Raw genomic sequence first — 22,639 nt, 5'->3', positions numbered from 1 at the left:
CAATTTTCTTAACACCACCACCCAACTGACTGAAATGAACTGAGGAAAAATGTCATTTTCAATAACCACCACGTGAAGGGGAGTCAACTACTCTGAAGCAGAATTGAGGGTATTAGTATCATACAAAGGATCCCTGACCCCTGAACTCATCTGACCTTTCATATCATCCTCTTCTCCTTCCAATGGACAGCAAGTCTATTACTTTAAAGACTGCATTTTTAAAAGTTATCATGTTCTTCTTCTCCTTTTTATACAGGAGAGTCTATTCTAGAACAAGAGTTTAAAGCAACGAGTGTCAGAAATTTATTACTAGATCATGTGACAATTCTCCACCAAATGTTCCTTCAGAAATGGAAGGTCAATACTTTTGCTGGACAAAGACCTTTCTATTGTTTCAATTGGGGTTATAGCAACAGTCTTAAGTTGTTTTATTTTATATAAGATATGCATATTTATAAGATCAATGGAAATAAAACAAGTTTGGTACTTATACATATGCAAATGCAGTAACTTATTGAAAAAGATTACTTACTGAAACTCCCAAATTATTAAAGGGAGAATTTTTATAGATTTAAATACAAGAACCAAACAGGAATAGATCTCAAGCCTCCCGTCTCTGCGTTGTATTTTTACCACTAGACCACACAATTTCTTTACAAATTAAAAGACATTCATTTTTATTGCTAATAGGAAAGGGAATCAAATAAAACAGTGAGATCTTAAAAGTATTTTCTTACAAAATTCCAATATTTATTTAGAATTACACTGGAACAAAATTTATTCTTAACTTAAATTGTTATGAATGTTCACTTTGGTCATGTTTTGCTACTTGTTTTTAATGAGGACAGAACAAAATCCAATTCAAATCACAACATGTTTATTCTATATTCCAAAGAATGTTGGGTGTTGCAGTCAACACATGGTCTACAATGTAAGTATATTTTCATGCCATTTTATGCAAGTTAACTACGAGGAATTTACCTGATAACAACCTTTCGGTCTACATAATATGGGACACAGTATGAAACATACCTGCTCTCCAACATTAAAATCCTGTAGTGCAACACATTCACAACGATCATCTTCTAGGTTGTAACCAGTAGTAATCTAGTCAAGAAGGAAGAGGATAAAGCATATTAATGAAGATATCTATAATTATCTTTGATTCATCAGTTTTGCCTTTTTTGGAAGAACTGAAGGTCAAACAATAGCTATGTACCTGGAGATCATCCCTGAATAGGCTCTAAAAATTGCCACAATAACTGCATGAAAGCTCAGATTAGTTGTATCTATGCTAGAAAATCTCATAGAAAAAAATTAATTTATTTGAAGCAAAAGAAATTCTCTAAGGAAAATATATTCCACAGATTTTTAGAAGGTTGTCCCAACCAAGAACAAACGTTTATTACAAAGTAGTTGCATTCACAGTCCATCAATAAGGTAAGAATTCTGTCAGACTCATCAACTGCCAGTGCATTCTTTTGTTTCAGAAAAGGAATGGATAACTCTGGCTCTTTGGGGAATACAATTTTTGGAGAACTCCAATTTACTTGCAAACAATTCCTTTATCAGGAATTAAGCAATTATTCTGAGAGGCTGAAGAGGGTTTTCTAAGGCAGTATACAGGGTCGAGAAAAGAGGAAAAGATTCATTCTATAACAGATACATATTTTATTCTGAAATCATGACAATAGGCCCCTTAGGTAAGTAAATGAAATTGAAAAATAAAATTAAAATGATAATTTCATTTTTATCATTATTGCAATTCTTTTTGCCTAGAATGCAAAGATTTCTGAGTACTTCACAGAGTAGCTCAACCTCCAAAATGCCCTTATATGAGACAGTACAATAGTTCTCATCTAGACTACAGGCTCTGAAGTCTTTGAGGGCTGGGTTGACTAGGTCTGATACTCAAGTGTATCTCTCCCAAGCAATTACTATGTTGTTAGGCAACCATCAGAGGGTCATCAGAGAAGCAAAACATCAAAGCTGGAAGGAATGACAGGGAGCATCTAGTCTGTTTATGTTACAGATGAAAAAAACCAGAACTTAGGAGGTAAAGTCTTGCCTAGTCCCACACAATAGGAAGAACTGGGATTTTTTTTTCTTTTTGGGCAATTGGGGTTAAGTGACTTGCCCAAGGTCACATGGCTAGTAAGTGTCAAGTGTTTAGTCTGAGGCCAGATTTGAACTCAGGTACTCCTGACTTCAGGACCGGTGCTTTACCTACTGTGAGAACTGGGATTTTTACTGAAGTTTCTTAATCCCTTGTCTTTCTTTCTACAACACTGTGTTTGCTGATGAACTCACTTCATAAATGAGTAATAAAAGATCTCTGGGTTTTTTTTTTTAATATGAGGCAATTAGGGTTAAGTGACTTGCCCAGAGTCACAGAGCTAGTGAGTGTTATGTGTCTGAGGCCAGATTAAACTCAGGTCCGCCTGACTCCAGGGCCGGTGCTCTATCCACTGTGCCACCTAGATGCCCTAAAAGATCTCTGGAAGGCAGCTGGAGATGTGAAACTAGAAGTCAGCAGAGAGATTGGGGCAGGAAAGGTAAATTTCAGAATCATCAAAGTAAAAACAGTAATTAAATCCATAGGAGGTGATAAGATCATGAAGTGAAGTAGTATGGAGGAAGAAGAGAAGAGGGCCAAGGACAGAATCCTGCAGGACATCTATGTTTAGAAGGCCTGAGTTGGAGGATGATCCAGCAAAGTAGAGAAGGAGCAATCAGATAAGGTAGGAGAAAACCAGGAGATAGTGGTTATCTTGAAAACCTAGACAGAAGAAGTTATCAAGAACAAGAGTGATCAACAGTGTCAAAAGCTGCAGAGAGATCAAGAAGAAAGGCGACTGAGAAAAAACCACTGGATTTGGCACATAAGAGATCATTAGTAACTTTGGAGAGAGCAGTGGTGGGTGTGATACGGTCAGAAGCTAGTTTGTAAGCGGTTAAAGAGTGAGAGGAGAGAAAGTATAGGCACCTATGACCTTTTCTAAGAGTATAGCTACAAAGAGCTGAAGAGATATGGATGGCAGTTAGTTGGGATAGAAGGATCAAGTGAGGGTTTTTTTCAGGAAAGGGGAGCCATGGGTATGTCTGTAGGCAATAAGGAATAAGCCAGTAGAGGAGAACCTAAAAATAAATCAAAGAGTGGTGGTGACAGAGGGGGTACACTGGATGAACTGGGATGGAATAGGATCATTTGAACAAGTGGAAGGTTAGCCTTGGTAAAGAGTTAAGGCCATTTCACTATGTGAGACACAGATGAAGGAGGAGAAAGTGGTAGGAGGTGCCCGAGTGATATATGAGAAAGAGGGGAGAAAAGTAAAACACAGTAAATGGGCTCAATATTTTTCAGTAAAATATGGGGCAAGGTTCTCAGCTGAGAGTGGGGGTGGGAGGGAGCCATGAAGAGGGATGAAAAGCTTTGGAAGAGCCACTGTGGAAAGTGGGATAGAGAGCTGATAAGGGAGGTTTAGTGGGATTACCTAGCAGCAGCAAGGGCCCAATTGAGATTGTGCAATATAAACTTATAGTGGACACAGTCAGAATGGTTATATGATCTTCTCTACCTTCATTCAGCAGCACATGTGCAGGCCTGAAGGCAACAAATGGTGGAAGCGATTCATGGCTGAGGCTTGGCAGGGTATAATCAGTGATATGGTAAAAAGGGTTAGGAATTCAAGAGAAGAGGATAATATAGAGTTGAATTTGTAAGATGGGGAGAAGAGGAGAGAAAGGCTAGTGCAGGTGAGATGGCCTGGGGGAGAATTGAGAGGTCAAGGGATAAGAAGTCACAGTGAGGATAAAGAGTACGGCTTTGTAAGGAAAGAGAGAGAGGTGAAAAGCCAATAAATTATGGTCGGATACAGGAATTTCAGAATTCTTGAATGTGGAGGGGGTACATTTGTGGGTAATGGCAAGATCAAGGGGATGATCATCTTTGTATGTAGCAGAGGTGGGTTGAAGGAATAGCTAATGGGAAGTTAGGGTGTTTGAGAAAGGCAGTATGTATACTGAAGTCCCCTAGTATGAGAGCAGGAGTTGGGCAGGACAGAAAAACTGTGAGCTGTGTACTGAGTTCATTGATGAAGGAATGGGAGTGACCTGTGGGTCTGCAGACGAGAGCTACAAGGATTTTGATTGGGTAGTAGATATGAATACCATGAACCTCAAAGGATGAGTGGTTATTGAGTAACTGTGGTACGGAAGAATAAGGAAGTGGCAATGAATAGCAGTGAGCTGAGAGTGAGTGAAGATGCATCTAGTATTGGAAAGGGTGGCCAGGGGAAAGCTACAGTAAAAGCTAGAGGAAAGGAACAGATAAGGAATACATTTAAGATGAGAAGTTTCTTGTCTATGAAACTGGCATCCCAGAAGACACAGTGGAAAGGGTAGTTGGAATTTGGATGAAACTTTGGAGTGGGAAGGTTGAGGGAGATGGGAATGAGGAATTGGGTGGCAGGGGTTACTAAATGAGGTTTAGATGATGACCTGCAGGAGTTCAGAGGCATTGGGATGTGAAGAGTATGACAGGTGTGAGAATGTTCATCACTGAGTGGAGGATACCATTCCTCTACCCTCAAAAGACAGGCACTGCAGGAGATGAGAGGCCAAAGTCAAAGGAAAAGTTGTTCTCCTTTGCACTGGAGGTTCTCCATAACCCAGCTGGGGGACTGGGCTAGCAGTAGGAGGTGGAAGATCCCTTGTACTTATACAGATGTAAATGGCTGCTTTGGGGCACATGGAAGATGTCATGTTTGGTTCCCAGCAGCCTTTCCTTAAGGGACTAGTAGCACCAGCAGGAGATGGAAGGCCAAACATTTTAGCGTATTTGGCAAAGGTAGGCCAATCAATTTTTAACAACTGCATCAGGTAATTAAAACATCAGATAAATGTGTTTTAGCAAAAAAATCCAAGTATTATAAACATCTAATTTACCTTCTCTGGTTCAAAAATACTATCTTAGATGGAGTAATGCTTTTTCTCTTCAGCACAGCCACTCAACACTCGGTCTTTGTGGTAATTATATATGTCAAGATCCTAAGTATGGAGCAATTAAAAGAGGGGGAAAAAAGAACCTGTTGAAGAGATGACTTCCTTTGACTAATAATAACTTCAGAAAGCTTTGGTTGCTAAGAGGCAACTGGAATATTGTAACGACAAAGGCTAGACTTCCACACATAACATTTTCATAGTAACATGCAAAGTCTGACCTGTGTCCCAAATTTTGAGGTAAAGGTAAAAAAAAAAAAAGGGTCCAATTTATCTGTATGTATCAGCTTGAAATCGTTTTCATTCTGATTATATCAAAGAATGAGTTTTAATCCAAAGAAGTATGGGGCAATTGGAGTCAGTCAGTATTAATCCCCTCCTTACTAAAGGCTGGATTCACAACAGCCTTCTAAATGAAGCAGTATGGAAGAAGTTGATACGGACTGTGCTCTCAGATATTGTTGGTTCACCAAGGGCACTTCCATTTCTCATTCAGAAGCCCTGAGAGCTAGCTGATACAGCTCTACTTTTCAGGAATACCATTGGATCACTTTCAAATTTGCCACTAATAGACAAATACTGACCTTTTTCCATTTAGGAATACCACTACTAGCAAAGTTAACTTTAAATTAAAATGTTTTTTCTCATAGATTTTATATTTCAACGTTTTAATCATGTTAACGAGGGGGCATAGTCTGGTTATGACTTGGGGAAGTCACCATACTCTGAACTGTAACTTCCTTCTCTGCAAAAATGTGGATGATTATATTTTCACTCCTTACCTTATAGAACTGTTAGTGAGGAAAGTGTTTTTTAATATAGAAAGCACCAAAGAAATGTTAGCTTTTATTATTTCTGAACTATCCAAATTCTCCACATCCTTTTTAAAAGCTTGAAATTCCCAATTTAGCACTTATAATCTAATATAGACCTGACCACAGAAGACTTTTCAGAAAAATCACTGATCTCAAGGTTGGAAGGGACATCAGGGGCTATTTAATTCAACCCCATATGTTACTGAGAATTTCCTCTACAAAATTCCCAGATGTTTTTTAATCATTTTGACTTCTTGGCAATAGCATTCTGAGTTATGCTCATGCTACTGTTTGCTTTCATCTCTACATCATAGGACATAGAGTTTAGGGCTGCAAGGGGCCTTTCAGATAATATAATAATATAACCTCATTTTATGGAGGAAGAAACTGATGTCCAGAGTCACACAGTAAAATAGAAGACATGGGATCCATTACTTGAAGCTAGAATTAGCACCAACTTTTGAGCTTTACTTCACTTTCTCACAGTTTTAACGATGTAGGAGAATAAGGTTAAACCAAACAGAAAAGGCAATAGAATGTAAAAGACAAAATAAAAAGGAAGAAAAACAGCCAAGAACACTATCATCGACAATGAAAAGCAAACACTGAATAGCTGACAGTATCCAGTCAGAGGGAAGTTCTCCAATGTCAGGTGACCTCCACTGATAAGTTAACTTTCCTTAAGAGTTTCATTTGCTCTTACCCTTTGACCTGCCAGTTCTGGTCAAGTTCAATACCTACACTATCCTATTTCTCTGCCTTTTCTTCTACATTCATAAGATGTAGAGAACTACACTAAAAGTGAAAGCTACTCTGCCTTGACTAAAGGATTTCTGATTATTATTTTCAATATGCAAACAGAAAGGCCTCGACAAAACACCGCTGTTAATTCTGCTCTTACTTTCAGATAGCCTTTCATTCTAGCTGGCTGAAATTCACATCTTCAAATAAAAGAACTGGTCATTCATATAACACATTTGTGTACTTGGGTTATTATAGTGGCCAAAACCACATGCAGAGTTCCTTCTTTACTTAAACTGGACAGCCCTTAGAAAGGCAGCTTCTTTTCACATAAATTTAAGAGAAAATTAAAATCTTGTTAAAATTATTTCTTGCAAATCATGACTATAAATTAAAAAGTTCTCTAAATTTGTTTATTCAAAGCCTGAATAGCCCAGAAACATGGTTCACACCATCCAACATTTCAAAGGGTGGTATGTGCATTTTCTGAAGGTTGCTGTTTTTGTTAACTACAGTTGGCTACACTAGTTTCACTTTGATGAAACAGATGAAATTCTTCCCTTTCTGCTTCCATAACCAGGTTTTTGGGACACTGCTGGAAGCAGACAGCGTTGCTGGGTTACAAATTTCTACCCACTCCCTTAGTGATGTAGTCAGGATAGATAGAAAATTTTTTTAAAAATCAGGACAGATGCAAATAGAGAAATTCTGGTCAACCAAGCTAATTTTGCCTTTCAGGAACATTATTTTCTTAGGAAATTATTGCTGACATGTGTAATCTACAATCTCAGAAAGTTATATTGGAATTTATCAAAGTAAAACCAGGAGAATACCATTTCCATATTTGGAATAATGGAAAATATTCCTCAAGGTGGAAAATGTTTTATTTTTTGAGGAAAAATATGTCAGAAAAACAACCAGAAGGAGGGTATCAAATGGCATACCTTTTAAATATTAGTCATGCTCTTGACAAGGACTGAAACCAAGTGATGTACTAGTTCAGTTCAATATTTTGATATTGTAACTTCGTTCAAGTTCAAAAATTTTAGAAAATATTTGGCTTTTGTTACTGGTCCAAACTGGTTCATTATTTTTATTTATGAATGCAATTTTTTTTAATTTAGGAAAAAAGTGTCAGATAGACACTAATACACATTTGAAAAATTTAACATTTTAAATTGAACAAATGTACTGGATTTCACGTCTCAATGAAAAACCAATTAAGAACAGAGTACGGAAAATTATTTAATAACTCCCACAAATAATAAAAATGTCAGTTCTTTGTTATGGTTAATTATATGAGCAAATTTCAAAATTAATGCAAATGCATAATTTGGGGGGAGTAGGAACCCCATCTAATTACTTTGATTCTTCAGGATACCTGTTGATATGCCTTTTAAAATTTGCACTGAGATTTCCTTGTCATGTTTTTGACACAGACTTTAAAAGTATGGGTACATTTCTAATTTTGTTTTGCTCTCTATAAAATGCTTTTTAACAAGATTTGCAATTTCATTCATGTTGTTTCTAAAAGAGTAAATGACATAAAAAAATAAACTATACATGACTTAAGAATGTGTTTCAGAAATGTCTGAAAATTTTCTGCAATATGTTACCATCTTACTAATAAGGAACAATAGTCTAGTTCTCCTCTGCCCTATAATATTCATCTGGGCACAAAAAACTATTAATTATGATGCTATTTTGTTGGGGTCTCAGTGAAAGAAACAAAAAAAAAACCCAATTTAACTGTTGTGATGATACTGTTCCTAAAAATTCATAAGTGTATCCTGTATCACAAATGTCCCCGGAGTAGTCTAATGATGGCAAATGGAAGCAGGAATAAGGGGCCAAGAGGAAGTTCACTTCCCCAACCGTAATATCAGTAACAAAAAAACAACTCTTTGAACAGAGATGGAGAAATATTTAGAGTTATATAAAGAAAGGGGAGGGGGAGGGAAGCATGTACAAGAATACAACAGTGAAAATGGACAGAAAGTAAAGAAGAAAGAACAGTGGAGGGGAAAAATAAAAAAGGCAAAAAAGAAAATTCTCAAACTACAATGAAATGCTTTTGCAAAAAAAGAATGTTGGCTCAGTTTGTAGCACAATAAAAAGTTTAATACTGATGCTCAGTGGATGGCTGTGTTCGTGTGCATGTCTGCGTACGTGTGTCTGTGAGAAGGGCAGGTAGAATGACATTTTTAAAATACAATGACAAAAGGCCATTAACTTTAATAATAATTCAGCGTTTTATTGAACTCTAATGCTTGTAAATGACATAAATGGAATTTTTACCAGTCCGTTGGTGTGATTGCACATATCCCATAAAGGAATCAGAGCCAGTGTCACCCGGGAACCATCTTCAGTCGGAATCTGATTTTGTCGCGTCATAACAGAAGATACTGCCCACCTGCAAGAGCGAGAAGTTCACCTTACCTGGGGTGCAGGGATTGAAATGCACAGCAAAGTATAACAATGAGAAACTCAAGAAAGGAAGGTAATGTTTAGGCTTCTTAACACCATTTAAGTATAGGTCCTTCATTGAAGGAAGGGTAAAAAGGAAGAACAGAAGTAAAGGAAATCAGCAAGTGAAGGGTTGAGAAAGGATATGTTTTGCTTCCACAAAAAGGGCAGCTAGAAATGGAACAGGGTACTGTGAGGCTAGCATTAATGGGCCCAATAAGGTTTGCGGTGGCTCTTTATTACAAACAACACGTCGTTCCTTATAAAAAGAAAGTCTCTAACCTCCTTTTTCATCAAATGCTGACTCTGCATCTTATTTCAATTTCAGCCTCAATGAAAAGTAAAGTCTATTACTATTTTATGATCAGAAATCCTCTAAGAATTGCATCGTGTGGTGTACATTATTTTCTGCACAGTGATTTAAGTCTTTTTGTTCAAAAAAGATGACCCTACTTTGCACTAAAATATTCTACTTAAAAAGAAAAAAAACCTCCAGACCACCACACTAATCTTAATCTCAAGTGCCATTTGGCTATCTAAACTAATCCCCCTCCACTCCAGTCTAATGGCAATTTCTACATGGCTATTAAAATACTGATACTTATCCACTCTATTCATTATAACTTCTGAAAGAGTATCACTGTTATGATGTTTTAAATGGTCACAGCAGGCTTACTTCTTATTGAAGCATTTCCCTCTCTTTCTCAGACCCCCAAATTTCATGTGAAAAGCCCCACCTTAGAAAACACAGCATACCAACCTGTAGTCCTCATAAGTGAAAGAATCCTTCAAGGGCAGTTTGTTGGCATTAGGATGGGTCTGGGAATTAGAAGTTTTAAGAAAGGAGAGAAAGGAGAAAAAGGGGAAAACAGAAATCAGTCAGCAGAATTTCATTATTTAGCTGCCTAACAGATCCTAACAAGAGCCAAATGAAGCAGGAGGCGTCCAGCCGTGCTACAGAGGGATCATCATGCTATTATGCTCTCATACATCACTGTCAACTTAATTTGTTGTGCCCAGCAGCCGCCATAAATCTGCTTCTTCATATTTCGAGACTGGAACCCACAGACACCACACAAAAATAAAATTTAAGGTGGACTGACTCTCCAAAAGGTAGAGAATAATTGTGCTATAAATGTCTAATCCAGTAAAAACACGAAGCTTCAAAAGTAGTGTGACTGTCCTATCTCTCTCTTGCATCTTTATTCATTACTGCTCAAGTATGTATTATCAATTTATTTCAAATCTTTTCTCATGCCAATAAAAGGAATATTCAAAGACACTAATAATATTGAAAGTTCCTTCATTTACCCCTGACTTATATCGGTTAGAGGGAAATAACATTTCTGTTCTGTTCAAGTGCATTTTATACGCACACATGTATCCAGAATCAAGAAAAATACAATATCAAGAAATAATTAAATGTGAGATAATAAATTATACCAAAATGACTAAAGATATTATAGTTAAAATAAAAGCTTTAGGTCTTTAAAAAATTTTACTGCACTTTTCTGGACAAAAGAATAGTTTGTAAAATATCTAAAATCTAGCACTTATGAGAGTATATCATATATTTAATATCTTTTCTGCCCACCCTGCCACCCACCTCACTCTAGACCTTTCAAGCACTTTAAAACTTTGCCTCAATTAAGAAATTAAAAGCTGTAACAGTATAATTTCAATCTTCAAGTTCAATTATAGTCTGATAGACAGATTGCAGTAAGTGATCAAATGAACAAATGGTTATTTCTGAGCTACAAATGAAATTTTGCTTGGCTGTATCTTTGCACCACTGTTAATGCATGAAGCTCTATGTAGTATGCAGTTTTTACTCTTGACGCATTAGCATCACAAGTGCATGGTAATTTATCATCTCTCACTGTAATGTACTCGCTGGCACCGTGTGCAGGACAGTAGGGGATGAGGTAAAAGTGGCTCAAACCGTAAATCAATTAGAAAACAAAAGCTTGTGCTCAGTGCGCAATTTTAGGCAAATTATATATTACAAAAGGCTGCCAATTGGGTGTTAGCTCCCAGGTGCCTGCTTTCCCCCCACCCCCTCCAGTCTTCAGCCCTGTTTTAACCCTTTGGAAGAAAAAGAAATAGTCACATATTCATACAAAACTAAAATTGCTATAAAAACGAAAATAAAGCAAACAAATTTCAAGTCAATATGCAAAACAGCATAATTAGGCAAGTAGCTTCCAACTGTTAACCAAGGATTGAAAGATCTGCCAAATGAGGAAAATTCATCATCTAGCACAGTACTTTGCACACAGTAGGCACTTAAATATGTTATTAAAATAAAAATTAAATGAAATCTCTGTTGATTTAATATATAGCTGAGACAAGCATAGGTCACTTACAGAGATACTTCTTGACATTTATATTATGGTTGTTCTCACTGTTTGACAAGATGTAAAAATATGCGTAGCCTAGGAATAAAACTGAAGCTTTTTAATTGTATTTTTTTTCAAATATGGATGATTTTTGAGGTTGAGTTTCAGAGCATGAGATTCTTTTATTCCTAAAAACATTTTTATACACTTAACAGTTAAACCATAGCTTTCCCATTTTGTTTACAGTACTAAAACTGGGGAAAGACTATGATTTAGAATCTAATCAGTGACAAGTAGTTTTTAAAAAATGGAACTTTAAGAATTTGATTCCAAAAATTTTCTTATCCCCTTAACACACAAAACTAATAACTTAAAGACCTTTTTGTAATGTTGCAAATCTCGTCTTTTTAAAATAAAGTAATAAGAAAGCTCAATTTTTGCTGCTTGCAAGCATTACAATATGCTTTTTAAAAGTATATTGTATACTATGCCATATGTCACAATTACTGCAAATTTTAAAAAACAGTTTTACTTATTAAGCATGACATGTTGTGGCAATTCTCAAAATTGGACCCCTGAGGGTTTTTTTGAGTTATGTAGCAATCTCCCTATGCTCACCGATTTTTTTTTTTAACATATCCTGTTTTTTCGCAGGACAGTAGCAAAGGTAACTGCAGGAACTACCATGATAAAAAAAAGAATGAACTCCACAAAAACCAAGCAATAACTGGGGACCAGATTTTGCACAAATTCAGAACCAATACCTCTAGAATATCTCCATGCCTGGTGCTTATAGTTATTTATTTGAAAAGATTTAGTAAATTTGCTCCTGAAGGAAAAAAACTGAATTTTTGCGGATTGATTTTTGTAGGGTATTATTGTTGTAAAAATACAGTATTTGCATTAATATTTAGAAACAGTGTTACATAAAACTGTATGCTTATTCTTAACTTTCATTTAAAAAAAGCTATTTTGCCACAGAACATGAACTTAACAGTTATATTGAGGCAAAATTTGACACCTTGGATGTTGGCAAATACTTCCATTTAGAAAAGGATCTCATTATTGTGGCACTAATGCCACCTACTGGAGTTACAGTAGAGTAGAGATATGTTTCTAAAGGATGTAATAATCATAGAGTTTAGTTGTCAGATCTTTTCTATGAAATGATTCATCTATGCTAGGGCAAGACTTTCTCGGCATCATACTTAAATAACAGTTAGGTTTATAATGGCAATCAAAAGGGCTACCTGCTCAGGTGTCTGTTACTGAGGAAAAAAATAATTTTATTATCTTCATAAAATGTAATTAATTTAAGGATAAGGTGATTTTTTTTAACTCTTCAAAGACTGTGAAAAGATTGTCCATGAAAATGATGCAACTAACCTGGGAGACTATGGGTAATCAATAATTTTCCATTTATCTAACACAAAAATTTTAAAAATAAAGACATTTCTATTCAAAACAGCTTTTATTTTGAAGTCTTGAGAGAATTAATATTTTAACTTATGGCTTTTCACTGCTAGATATTAGTGAAAGATTAAGAAAATATCTTCAAAAATCCTTAATAACTCATTTCCAGAGACTCTGATTTTCCAGAAATGTACTTGGCTCAGTCCTTTAGATACTATTTTGCAAAAAAAGACATGACCTGAATATTTCTCATTCTCAAGGATAAACTCTGTGCAGGTTTTCTTTTTTCCTTCCTACTGTGGGCTATTGCATTTGGTAGCTATTCTTTGAACAGTTATGCATTAAAAAGAAAAATGTAACAGGAACATGGAACCGTCTTCCCTCTAATAACTAGGTTAGCTGTGATTATAAGCTACATGTAGCTATATGTAAATAGCTATATACTAAAGAGATAAAGGAGTTCACTAAATAGTTTTTCACCTAAGGTACTATTATAGGTAGACATCAAAGACATTCCAAATGTAGGTAGCAATATGTGGCCAAATTTGAACCCAAAATAAATTCCCAAATACAATATCTTCAAGAGATTAAAAGAAAGAATTAAAAAAGACTGAAAAATTCTACCATATTACAAGGATTAGTTTTGTTTCTTTTTTATTGTTTAGTGACATAAAAATTTGAAGCTGGAGAATAAAGATATGGCTATTTTCTTAGAGTTGACAAAGCATTAGAAAGAGCTTGCTGGATATTTAAGGTTCCTTTTTTCCTCATTTTTTGGGTACTATTCCTTATGACATCCAGAGATTTACCACATCTAATATAACATAATTAACATGTTTGTGATGATTATGTCTAAAACTGTTAGATTTCAGTAAAAAGATCAAAACTAGCTAAACATTACCAAATAGACACATTTTTTAAAACCTGCCATATTGGATTCTATTAGCTATGTTTGAAGAGATCAAGATAAAGTCGGTATATTTAGTCATATTTAAGTTCTATACTGGATCACTGCTGTGAATATTAAACATATAAAAAGTATGAAGAAATCTGCATTAAAACCTATGGTTTACAAATATCTGAGGATACAAAAAAAATGAATATCCTGATTTTAAAGATTGATTTAGCATGCAGCTTCTCTTTATAGTCCCCTGATAAAAATAAAATCTCCCTAACAAACACTTAATAAAACCTGTCAATATATCTAGAAAGAAAAATGACACAAATGCATTAAGTATTAAATACCCTTGGAAAAAGTCACATATTCCATGAATTTTTGATGCACTATCTTGACATTAATGTAAAACCTTGATATTTATAATTGACAGATATTTAATAAAGTATAGGAGAAGATGGCTGCTGCACAGCGTGTAAATTTTTCAGGTTGATCAGAAATGAGAGATACAGAAATGTACTAAAACTAAACAAACAGTTAATATATGTTACACAAATCAGCTGCAGTTTTATTTTAAGCTCAAACAACAAAACCTCTGTGGAGAACCAAAATAAACAGAATTCATTATTATTTGAATTCCTAATTCAGAAACATCAAGGATATGTGAAATAGCTTGGAAAAGCTTTGCATAAAGAAAAAATATCTGAGATAGAAAAATTTCCCCTCTAAATACAATGGTGAGTATTTCATTATTATAATTTTCAAATGAAGGCTGTTTGAACTAAAGAGATGATTAATTGCGGTAAACGGAATCTGGTCTTTTTTCACCCTAAATACTCTGAGACATGGCATGTGCCTCAAAATTATGTACCTACAGTTATATAATATTCATTTCTTTTCACACTAATTTTCTAAAGATCCTAAGTTCCTATTGTCTTTGAATAAACAATTTAATTGGCAATAAGGTATTTAAGTATACCAAAAGGAAAACTATTTCCTTTTGCAGAGTAACACTTTTGACTTCAGTTAAATCCTAAATATTTTTTCTTGAAGAAATTTATGAATTATAACCCTCACAGGATCCACACAATATGGGTATTTCAGAAAAATACGAGTGCTAGTCTATCAAACCATTCAATAACCAAGCATTTATTAGGCGTTGACCATGTGCCAGGCCCAGTGCTAGGTGCTGGGGATACAAATACAACGAATGAAACAATTCCTATCTCCAAGGCATTTACTTTAGTGTGATGATGTCCAAAATAGTTTTAGAATTAACATATTAGTTCTAGTTTAATTTATAAAACACAATATTGCATGGATAAGTTTTCTAAGTAAAAGTGATAATATCTGTCACATTACACACTACTAATTAAGTCTAGCCTTCATTATGATCATAGGATCATTGATGGAGAGCTAGAAGGGACCTTAAAGGTCATCTAGTCTACCCCATCATTTTATAGGTGAAGGAATTTAAGTGACTTGTTTGTTCATGATCATTAAAAAAGAAGGTAAAGATGAACTATGCTTGGAGCTTTTTCAACGGATAAGTGGATCTAACTTTAAGGATGGCTCCATTTCTCCTAAATTTAAAGGATTAAAGCAATCAGATATAGGGCCACTGCACCTTGATTCTGGTCCTTATTGGATGTATATAAGTTATAAGAAGTTCAGAAACCTGACTCCATCTAGAACAAACAGAAAGGTATCTGGTATTTCTTCACTATCCAATAAAATCCTGATATGCAAGGTCTTAAAGATAGCAACTGTATGACACTGTCTCTGCTGAATCTTACAGTTTCCTGGCTCAAATGATCTTTGAGCACATCTCAGACTCTCTGCAGAGAGTGGGTGCAGGAGAAGGCAGCATGAACTGACTCAGAGTGTCGTCCACCCACCCAGCAAAGATGAAAAGAGCCTCCTCCAAGCCAATATACAGTAATGTTCCAATCACATGGAGGAAAGGATGGGAAAAATAATGAGATTAAAAAAAATAGAGGCACTGATGATGGAAACTGAAAGAAAAAAGTGGGATAAAGAATGAGAACACATAGAAAGAAAATTGATGATTGAAAAGACAGCAAAAGATAGGAGGTAGAGGAATTAGGAATGAAGTGAAGGGAGGAAACTGACTAGGGTAATAAGGAAAAAATGCAAATACATAAAGCTGAGGGGTTTTTTTTAAACTCCTAGATAGAGGAGAGTTAAAAGAAGAAATGGAAATAGAGAAGTGAAAATGATTACTACTAGAGGGGTCAACAAATTATATTTATGCTTTCATGTTTTATTCCTCAAGTAGATCTGCCATGGCTAGATACAATGGCAATCAAGAACTGTATTTCTACTCTATAAATTTAATTCAATAAAACATTAATTAAATGCCTACTATGCATAAGCATCGTATAAGGTACTACAGGAGAAAGAGATTTTTTTAAAAAAAAACTCAGATTTTTTTATAAGCACCATATAATTTACAAAATGAGTTTTTCACTATAATCTGAAGAGGCAGGCAATACAAGTAATATTTTTCCAAGAAAGATGACATATTTTATAGCAGCCACTCAGTTTTGCACACTACTTGACCATAAGGTGACTTAAATTAGTCCATTTTGTGACTTCCATTATGTGCTGAAGCAGTTCATTCCAGCTCCAGAAAGCTCTAATTTGGAGGGAGTTTTTATATCAAGCGTAAATTTGCTTCCCTGAAACTTCCAGCCATTGTTCCAACTTTGGTTCTCTGTGGCCAAGCAACACAAGTCTAATTATAGCCCTTCAGACACATGAAGACAGCTGTTATTCCTCTTCTATTCCCCCCTACACCCCAAAATTCTTCTCTCCAGGTTAACCATCCTTAATTACTTCAACCAAGTCTCACATAATATGATCTTGAGGCTTCACCATCCTGGTCATCCTTTTCAGATGTCTATCTTAAAATACGATACCCAAAGGCAAACACAATATTCCTGTTGTGGTCTGACAGTGTCAAAATACGACAAGACTATCATTAATCTAGTCCTGAGCATTATGCTAAATGAAATTCTATAAGTTTACTTGGCTACCATATCTCACTGATGACTCATACTGAACAGCCTAGTAAAGCCCCTAGTTCTTTTTCAGACAAAATGTTTAACCAGGATTTCCCCAACTTGTACTTGTGAAGTTGATTTTCGGAACCCAAACATAAGACTGCTTGAAGAAGAAGAATATTCTAAGCATGGAAGACAGGCAGTGAAAAGCACAGTTATGAGGTAGACTGAATAGCAAGAGTTAGAAGAATAGCAAGTAACCCAGGGTTGCTGGACTGTAGAGTACAGGGAGAAGAGTAAAAAGGTGGGAAAGTAGAAAGGGGCCAAGTTTCAAAGGGCTTTAAAATCCAAAATAGAGAATTTTATATTTGATGCAGGAAATAATAGGATGCCTCTGGAATTTAGAGTAGAGGATGGAGAATAAGGGAGTTGACATGATCAGACCTGTACTTGAGAAAAGATTAATTTGTCAGCTGAGTGTAAGATAGATTGGAGTGGGGAGATCCTTACTAACACATTGTTACACTAATAACACTAATGCTTTGTTGGTGGAGTTGTGAAATGATCCAACCATTTTGGAGAGGGATTTGGAATTATGCCCAAAGGGCTATAAAAATGTGCATACCTTTTGACCCAGCAATAGCACTTCTAAGGCTATATCCCAAAGAGATCACACAAATGGGAAAAGGACCTACATGTACAAAAATATTTATAGCAGCTCTTTTTGTGGTGGCAAAGAATTGGAAATTGAGAGGATGCCCATCATTTGGGAAATGGCTGAACAAGTTGTGGCGTATCAATGTATTGGAATACCATTGTGCTATAAGAAATGGTGTGCAGGCAGACTTCAGAAAAACATGGAAAGACTTATATGGTCTGATGCTGAGTGAAGTGAACAGAGCCAAGAGAACATTGTAGACAGTAATAACCACATTGTGTGATAACTAATATTGATAGCCTTGACCCTTCTCAGCAATACAAGAATCTAAGACATCTCCAAAGGCCTCATGATGGAAAATGCTAACCACATCCAAAGAAAGAACTATGGAGTTTGAATGCAGATCGAAGCATACTCTTTGCTATTTTTTTTCCTTCTGTTGTGTTTTGTTTCCTCTTTCTGCTGGCTCCTCCTACTGGTTCTAATTCTTACTTACAACATCACTAATGTGAAAATACATTTAATAGGAATGTATACATATAGCCTATATCAGCTTGCGCACCGTCTTGGGGAGGGAGTTGGTGAGGGAGGGGGAGAAAAAATTTAAAACTCAAAACCTTATGGAAGTGATTGTTGATAATTCAAAATAAATTTAAAAAAAAAAGAATTTTACCACCAAAAATAAAACAAACAGACAAAAAAGACAGAGAGAACAACCAGAAGGCTATTGTAATAGTTTGGCCACAAAATGATGAGGGTCTGCACTAGGGTGGTGCCTTTTGAGGGAAAAGAAGGGAAAGTAGACTAGTGATATTGTCAAGACTTGGCAACAGACTGGATATGTGCAGCCTGAGCTGAAGATGGTACCACTTGAGAATCTGGGTATTAGTCAAATCATATCTGCTTGTCTGCTTCAGTAAATTCAAAAAGATTTTAAAAACTGAATGCTTTTTGATTTTGTTATAAGTAAGCTAAAAAGTTCTGAGGATGATTCTGTATTCATTTTTTTTTAAGTTCTGTTGTCTGTTTTTATGCTATTTTTCTCTACCCCACATAGAACCCTTTCTTGGTATTAAGAAAAAAAAGTATGCAAAATAGACCAGCACACTGATATACTAACGTACACTTCATTCCATATCCACAGTCCCCACCTCTCCACCCAGAAGAGGGAGGTGAATTTCATTCTCATTTTTCCAAAACAGGGATTACAATTCATGGTATGACTGAAGCATACATTTTAGAAATGTACATCTAAATTATCCATCTAAAAAAAACCAGAATGAATCACAGACACCAGAACCTTTGGACTATACTGTTAAACATATTTCCCCAGGCAGTAATGACTTTTTTTTTTAATCTGTGGGGTAACTCAGAGTGCATCTTGTCCAACCTGTATACAAACAGTAATCCTCTTCACACAGTCACCTAATAGTAGCTATCAAGCTTATAACTGAAGGCCTCTGGTGAGATGGAACTCACGACCTCCTGAGGCAGACTATCTTCCTTCCTCTTCTGTGCTTTTGCTGAGGCTGTACCCTCAGGCCTGCAAATTCTTCCCTTCTCATATTCACCTCTTGGAATTCCTAATTCTCTTCAAAGTTTAGCTGCAGTGCTATATCCTACAGGCAGTCTTTCCTGATCTCCCCAGTTAGTGGTTTCCCTTTTCCCTAGATATCACTTTATTTTTAACTTTTTGTATTTACTTACCAGTATACACATTTTGTTTTCCCTCAGTAAAATATAAGTTCCTTGAGGGCAGAGGCTGTTTCATTTTTATCTTGTACTTCCAGTGGTTAGCACATAATAGGCATTGAATAAATATGTACTGAATTAAAATGAACTGAATTGCTGACAGCTCTAATTGTTAGCTTTTTCTTCAATTGAACTGAAATCTAACTCTCAGTAATAGCAAACCCTCTATCCCCTCCCTGCCCACCCTGTCCACCCTCAGGAATAAAGCTGAATAAAATATAATCTTTTCATTACACATTATTGCTTAGTCATTTTCAGTTATGTCTTGACTCTTCATGCCCCCTTCTGGGATTTTCTTGCTGGAGTGGTTTGTCATTTCCTTCTCCAGCTCATTTTACATTTTACAGTGTAAACTGTATAGGAAACTGAAGCCCAGGGTCACTAATAAGTAAGCTAGTAAGTATCTGAGGCTGGATTTAAATTTAGGCCTTCTTGAATCCAGGTCCAGCACTCTATCCATTATGCCACCTAGCTACCCTTCTTCACGTGACAATCCTTCAAATGAAGACAGCTGTTATGTGCTGTTACCCCTTCCCCCAAACTTTTCTTCTCCAAGATAAACATTCCTAGTTCCTTCAACCAATTCTAGTTTATAGTTTCCTCACCATTCTGGCCACCTTCCTTTAGAGTTGCCCCAATTTGTCATTATCCTTCCTAAAATGCGGCACCTACATGTAGTCTGATCAGGATGGCATATAGTAGCAAGTCCATCACTTCCCTCATTTGGGATACTATTTTGGCTGCCACATCATACTGTTGTCTTTTTTTTAAGACAGTTGGGCTTAAATGACTTGGCCAGGGTCACACAGCTAGTAATGATCTGAACTCAGGTCCTCCTGACTCCAGGGCAGGTGCTCTATTGTACCACCTCGCTGCCCCGATAACTGTTATCTTAATATTGAACTTGCTTTCCACTAAAATACTAAGTCTTTTTTTCATGCTAAAAAGGCCCTTGGTCCATTTCTGCCACTAAATACTCTATAGAGATAGCGAAACCTATATCTATCTATCTATCTATCTATCTATCTATCTATCTATCTATCTATCTATCTATCTATCTATCAGTAAATAGCAAAGTCTCTCTAGGCTTCAGCTTGTTCATCCGAAAAATAAGGAGTAGATTAAATTAAGGGTCAGAAATTTGTAAGTAGTATCTTGTAACCCTCAATGAAACCAAAAACATTCTTATCTCTGTAGACACCAACTGGATGCCATTTTGATAACAATAAATACAGGCTCACAGTTGTGTAAAATAGTTCTGTCTCAGATTTTGTGTGCAAACTTTTCTTTACCACTATAGCAGTGGCTGAAAGCAGTTACATAAGACTCAACAAAACTGCTCTATTTAGAGTGAGTCTTATGCAATGTAATAACCCTCTTTGTAATTCATCCATTTTAGACATGACTTGAATGAAAATGTGCCTGCTATCACATTTTGACAGATGCTCATTTGAAAGACCAATTCAGGCTTAGGACAGTAGTGGAACAAAATACCATTTTGACACAGATGAGTCTCAAACTCTCTCCTGAACTACATAATCACATCTGTATGTTATACTGGTGCCTCACACAGCTCACATATCCAAAACCGAGGCTATAATTGTCCTCTAAAAAAAACCTTCTCACACCTCCGACAGTGGTACTACTATTTACTGAGTTTCCCATGTTCAAAACCTTGATGTTATCTTTGATTTTCCCCCCTTCTTTCAGTAATCCTAACCAGTTACCAATTCCTATTGCTTCTACTACCAAAATCTCTTTCCCACTTGTTTTCTCACAGACACTGCCCTTCTGTCACCATGCTAGTCTACTGCAGTAGCTTATCATCCTATCATCGCCTCTTTCTTTCCTCCAATCCTTCTTCCTACTACTGTCAGGATTATCTTCCTTGTACAAGAATATGTCAACTTCTCTTCTCCAAAGCCATTAAAAGCTCCTCATTACCTACTGCATAAAATTCAAGACACTTCACAATCTACTACCATCACTCACAACCGACAATTATTTTATACTATTCCTTCCTTTGTGAATGCTACACTTTAGTCAAAAATGGATTACTTACTGTCCCCTCTACAGGCCCTGTGCTTTCCCACCTCCATATCTTTGACCATGGAGTTCTCTGTACTTATTACTGCTGGACGATCTCACTTTTAAGACCCCTTCCAACTGTGGAATCCCCTCATCCACACCTTGACTTCCTCCTCATATTTTAAAGTCCAACCTAAATATCACCTTCTCTATAAAGCCTTCTCTCATTCTCCTAGTAGTAATGACCTTTCCCTTCTCTATTCTTACAGATCAGAGTGTAACAGGCATTATTTAACATTATAGTTACTTGTGTAGATAATATTACCCACCCTACCCCACCCTCCACCACAAGACTAAGTCCATGATGGCATGAGGAACAGCTCATTTAAACTCTATTTCTCTCAGCATACTGGATAGCATCCTCTACACTAACTTAAATCAATGTTTGTTGAACTGAATTCTTAATTAACAACAAATTGATGCAAAGAAGTCAATAAATTGCATTTACTTCTTTGTAATTAAAAATCATTGTTAATGGTTATTTCTATTCACTTTTGTAATATATAAATGCATTAGGAGAGAAAACGCACTTTTTATATCATGCATATAATTTTTAGTTCAGGATAGTGTGCTCTGATGCCAGTAACAAACTTCCTGGAGAGACTCTTGGCTAACAGTAATAACAAAGGTTTGTCATGTCTGGAAAACATGCTCCCTCCCAGTTCTAAAATTCCTTGACTTCTGACATTTCTCTCTGCCACTACTACTAAGATGTTTATCTTAAAATCTCTTGGCCATGATAAATTTACAATTCTACCAAGAATGTAACATATATTATTCAATGGTTATTAATAACAAAAACTACTGAAATACATATATTCATAATTCTTTCTTATAAGCATTTGTTTTTTTCTTATCAATAAAGTCACAGTAAACAGAATGGTAGAGACAATCATGGTCAATGCTAGCATAAAAATCACCCTAGGAACAATAACCTTCAGCAGCGTGGTACTTTTTTGTTGTTGTTGCCTCAGTCTGTTAAGTTTCAATAGCTCCTGATAAAGCCTTTGGAATGAGGTTGAGTTATTCTAGCTAGCATGGTACAGTCCAAAGATCAGACCTAGAAGTTATAAACATTATCACCAATCATCAAAAAATTGTTGCTTTTTAGAAAATTTCTTCTGCAGGGTAACTGAAAACTAGTACGTAAATACATGCACAAGACATGCACAATGTCTTGTGAACAGTATTATTCAGCCTCCCCTTAGAGAAAGGCACTATATATTTCTCCTTCTTTAGCCATTTGTTTTCTGGAATGAGCAACAGGTTAAGGTATACACAACAATACATTTAACTGTATTACTTTTATAAATAAATTGTTTTCTTCTTTACAAAAGCCATGGATATAAACTTGGTAATACTGAAAATGCTTGCTACATGCTAGTGATTAAAAATGCAACAAGGATATTGTTAAAGGAAATTACAGTCTTTAGTGAGGAGGCCAG

At 35.9% G+C, this 22,639-nt stretch overlaps 1 protein-coding gene across 2 annotated transcripts in view; it reads right to left on the bottom strand.

The window, feature by feature from the left end:
* SETD3 (SET domain containing 3, actin N3(tau)-histidine methyltransferase) overlaps positions 1–22,639 on the bottom strand; it is a 122,066-nt gene that overhangs the window by 13,349 nt on the left and 86,078 nt on the right. For both annotated transcript variants that reach the window (XM_021007299.2, XM_021007298.2), the window contains 3 exons: positions 9,784–9,842; positions 8,856–8,970; positions 1,033–1,107 (listed from right to left, as the gene is read on the bottom strand). In XM_021007299.2, the coding sequence (XP_020862958.1) occupies positions 1,033–1,107; positions 8,856–8,970; positions 9,784–9,842 (249 nt within the window). The remainder of the gene's footprint in view (positions 1–1,032; positions 1,108–8,855; positions 8,971–9,783; positions 9,843–22,639) is intronic.

This window comes from Phascolarctos cinereus, unplaced genomic scaffold (genome assembly GCF_003287225.1).
Source record: "Phascolarctos cinereus isolate Bilbo 61053 unplaced genomic scaffold, phaCin_HiC Scaffold_2;HRSCAF=192, whole genome shotgun sequence".
In the NCBI taxonomy this organism is placed as follows: domain Eukaryota; kingdom Metazoa; phylum Chordata; class Mammalia; order Diprotodontia; family Phascolarctidae; genus Phascolarctos; species Phascolarctos cinereus.
The sequence above is the reverse complement of the archived record's forward strand: the minus strand, read 5'-3'. Positions and strand labels throughout refer to the sequence as shown.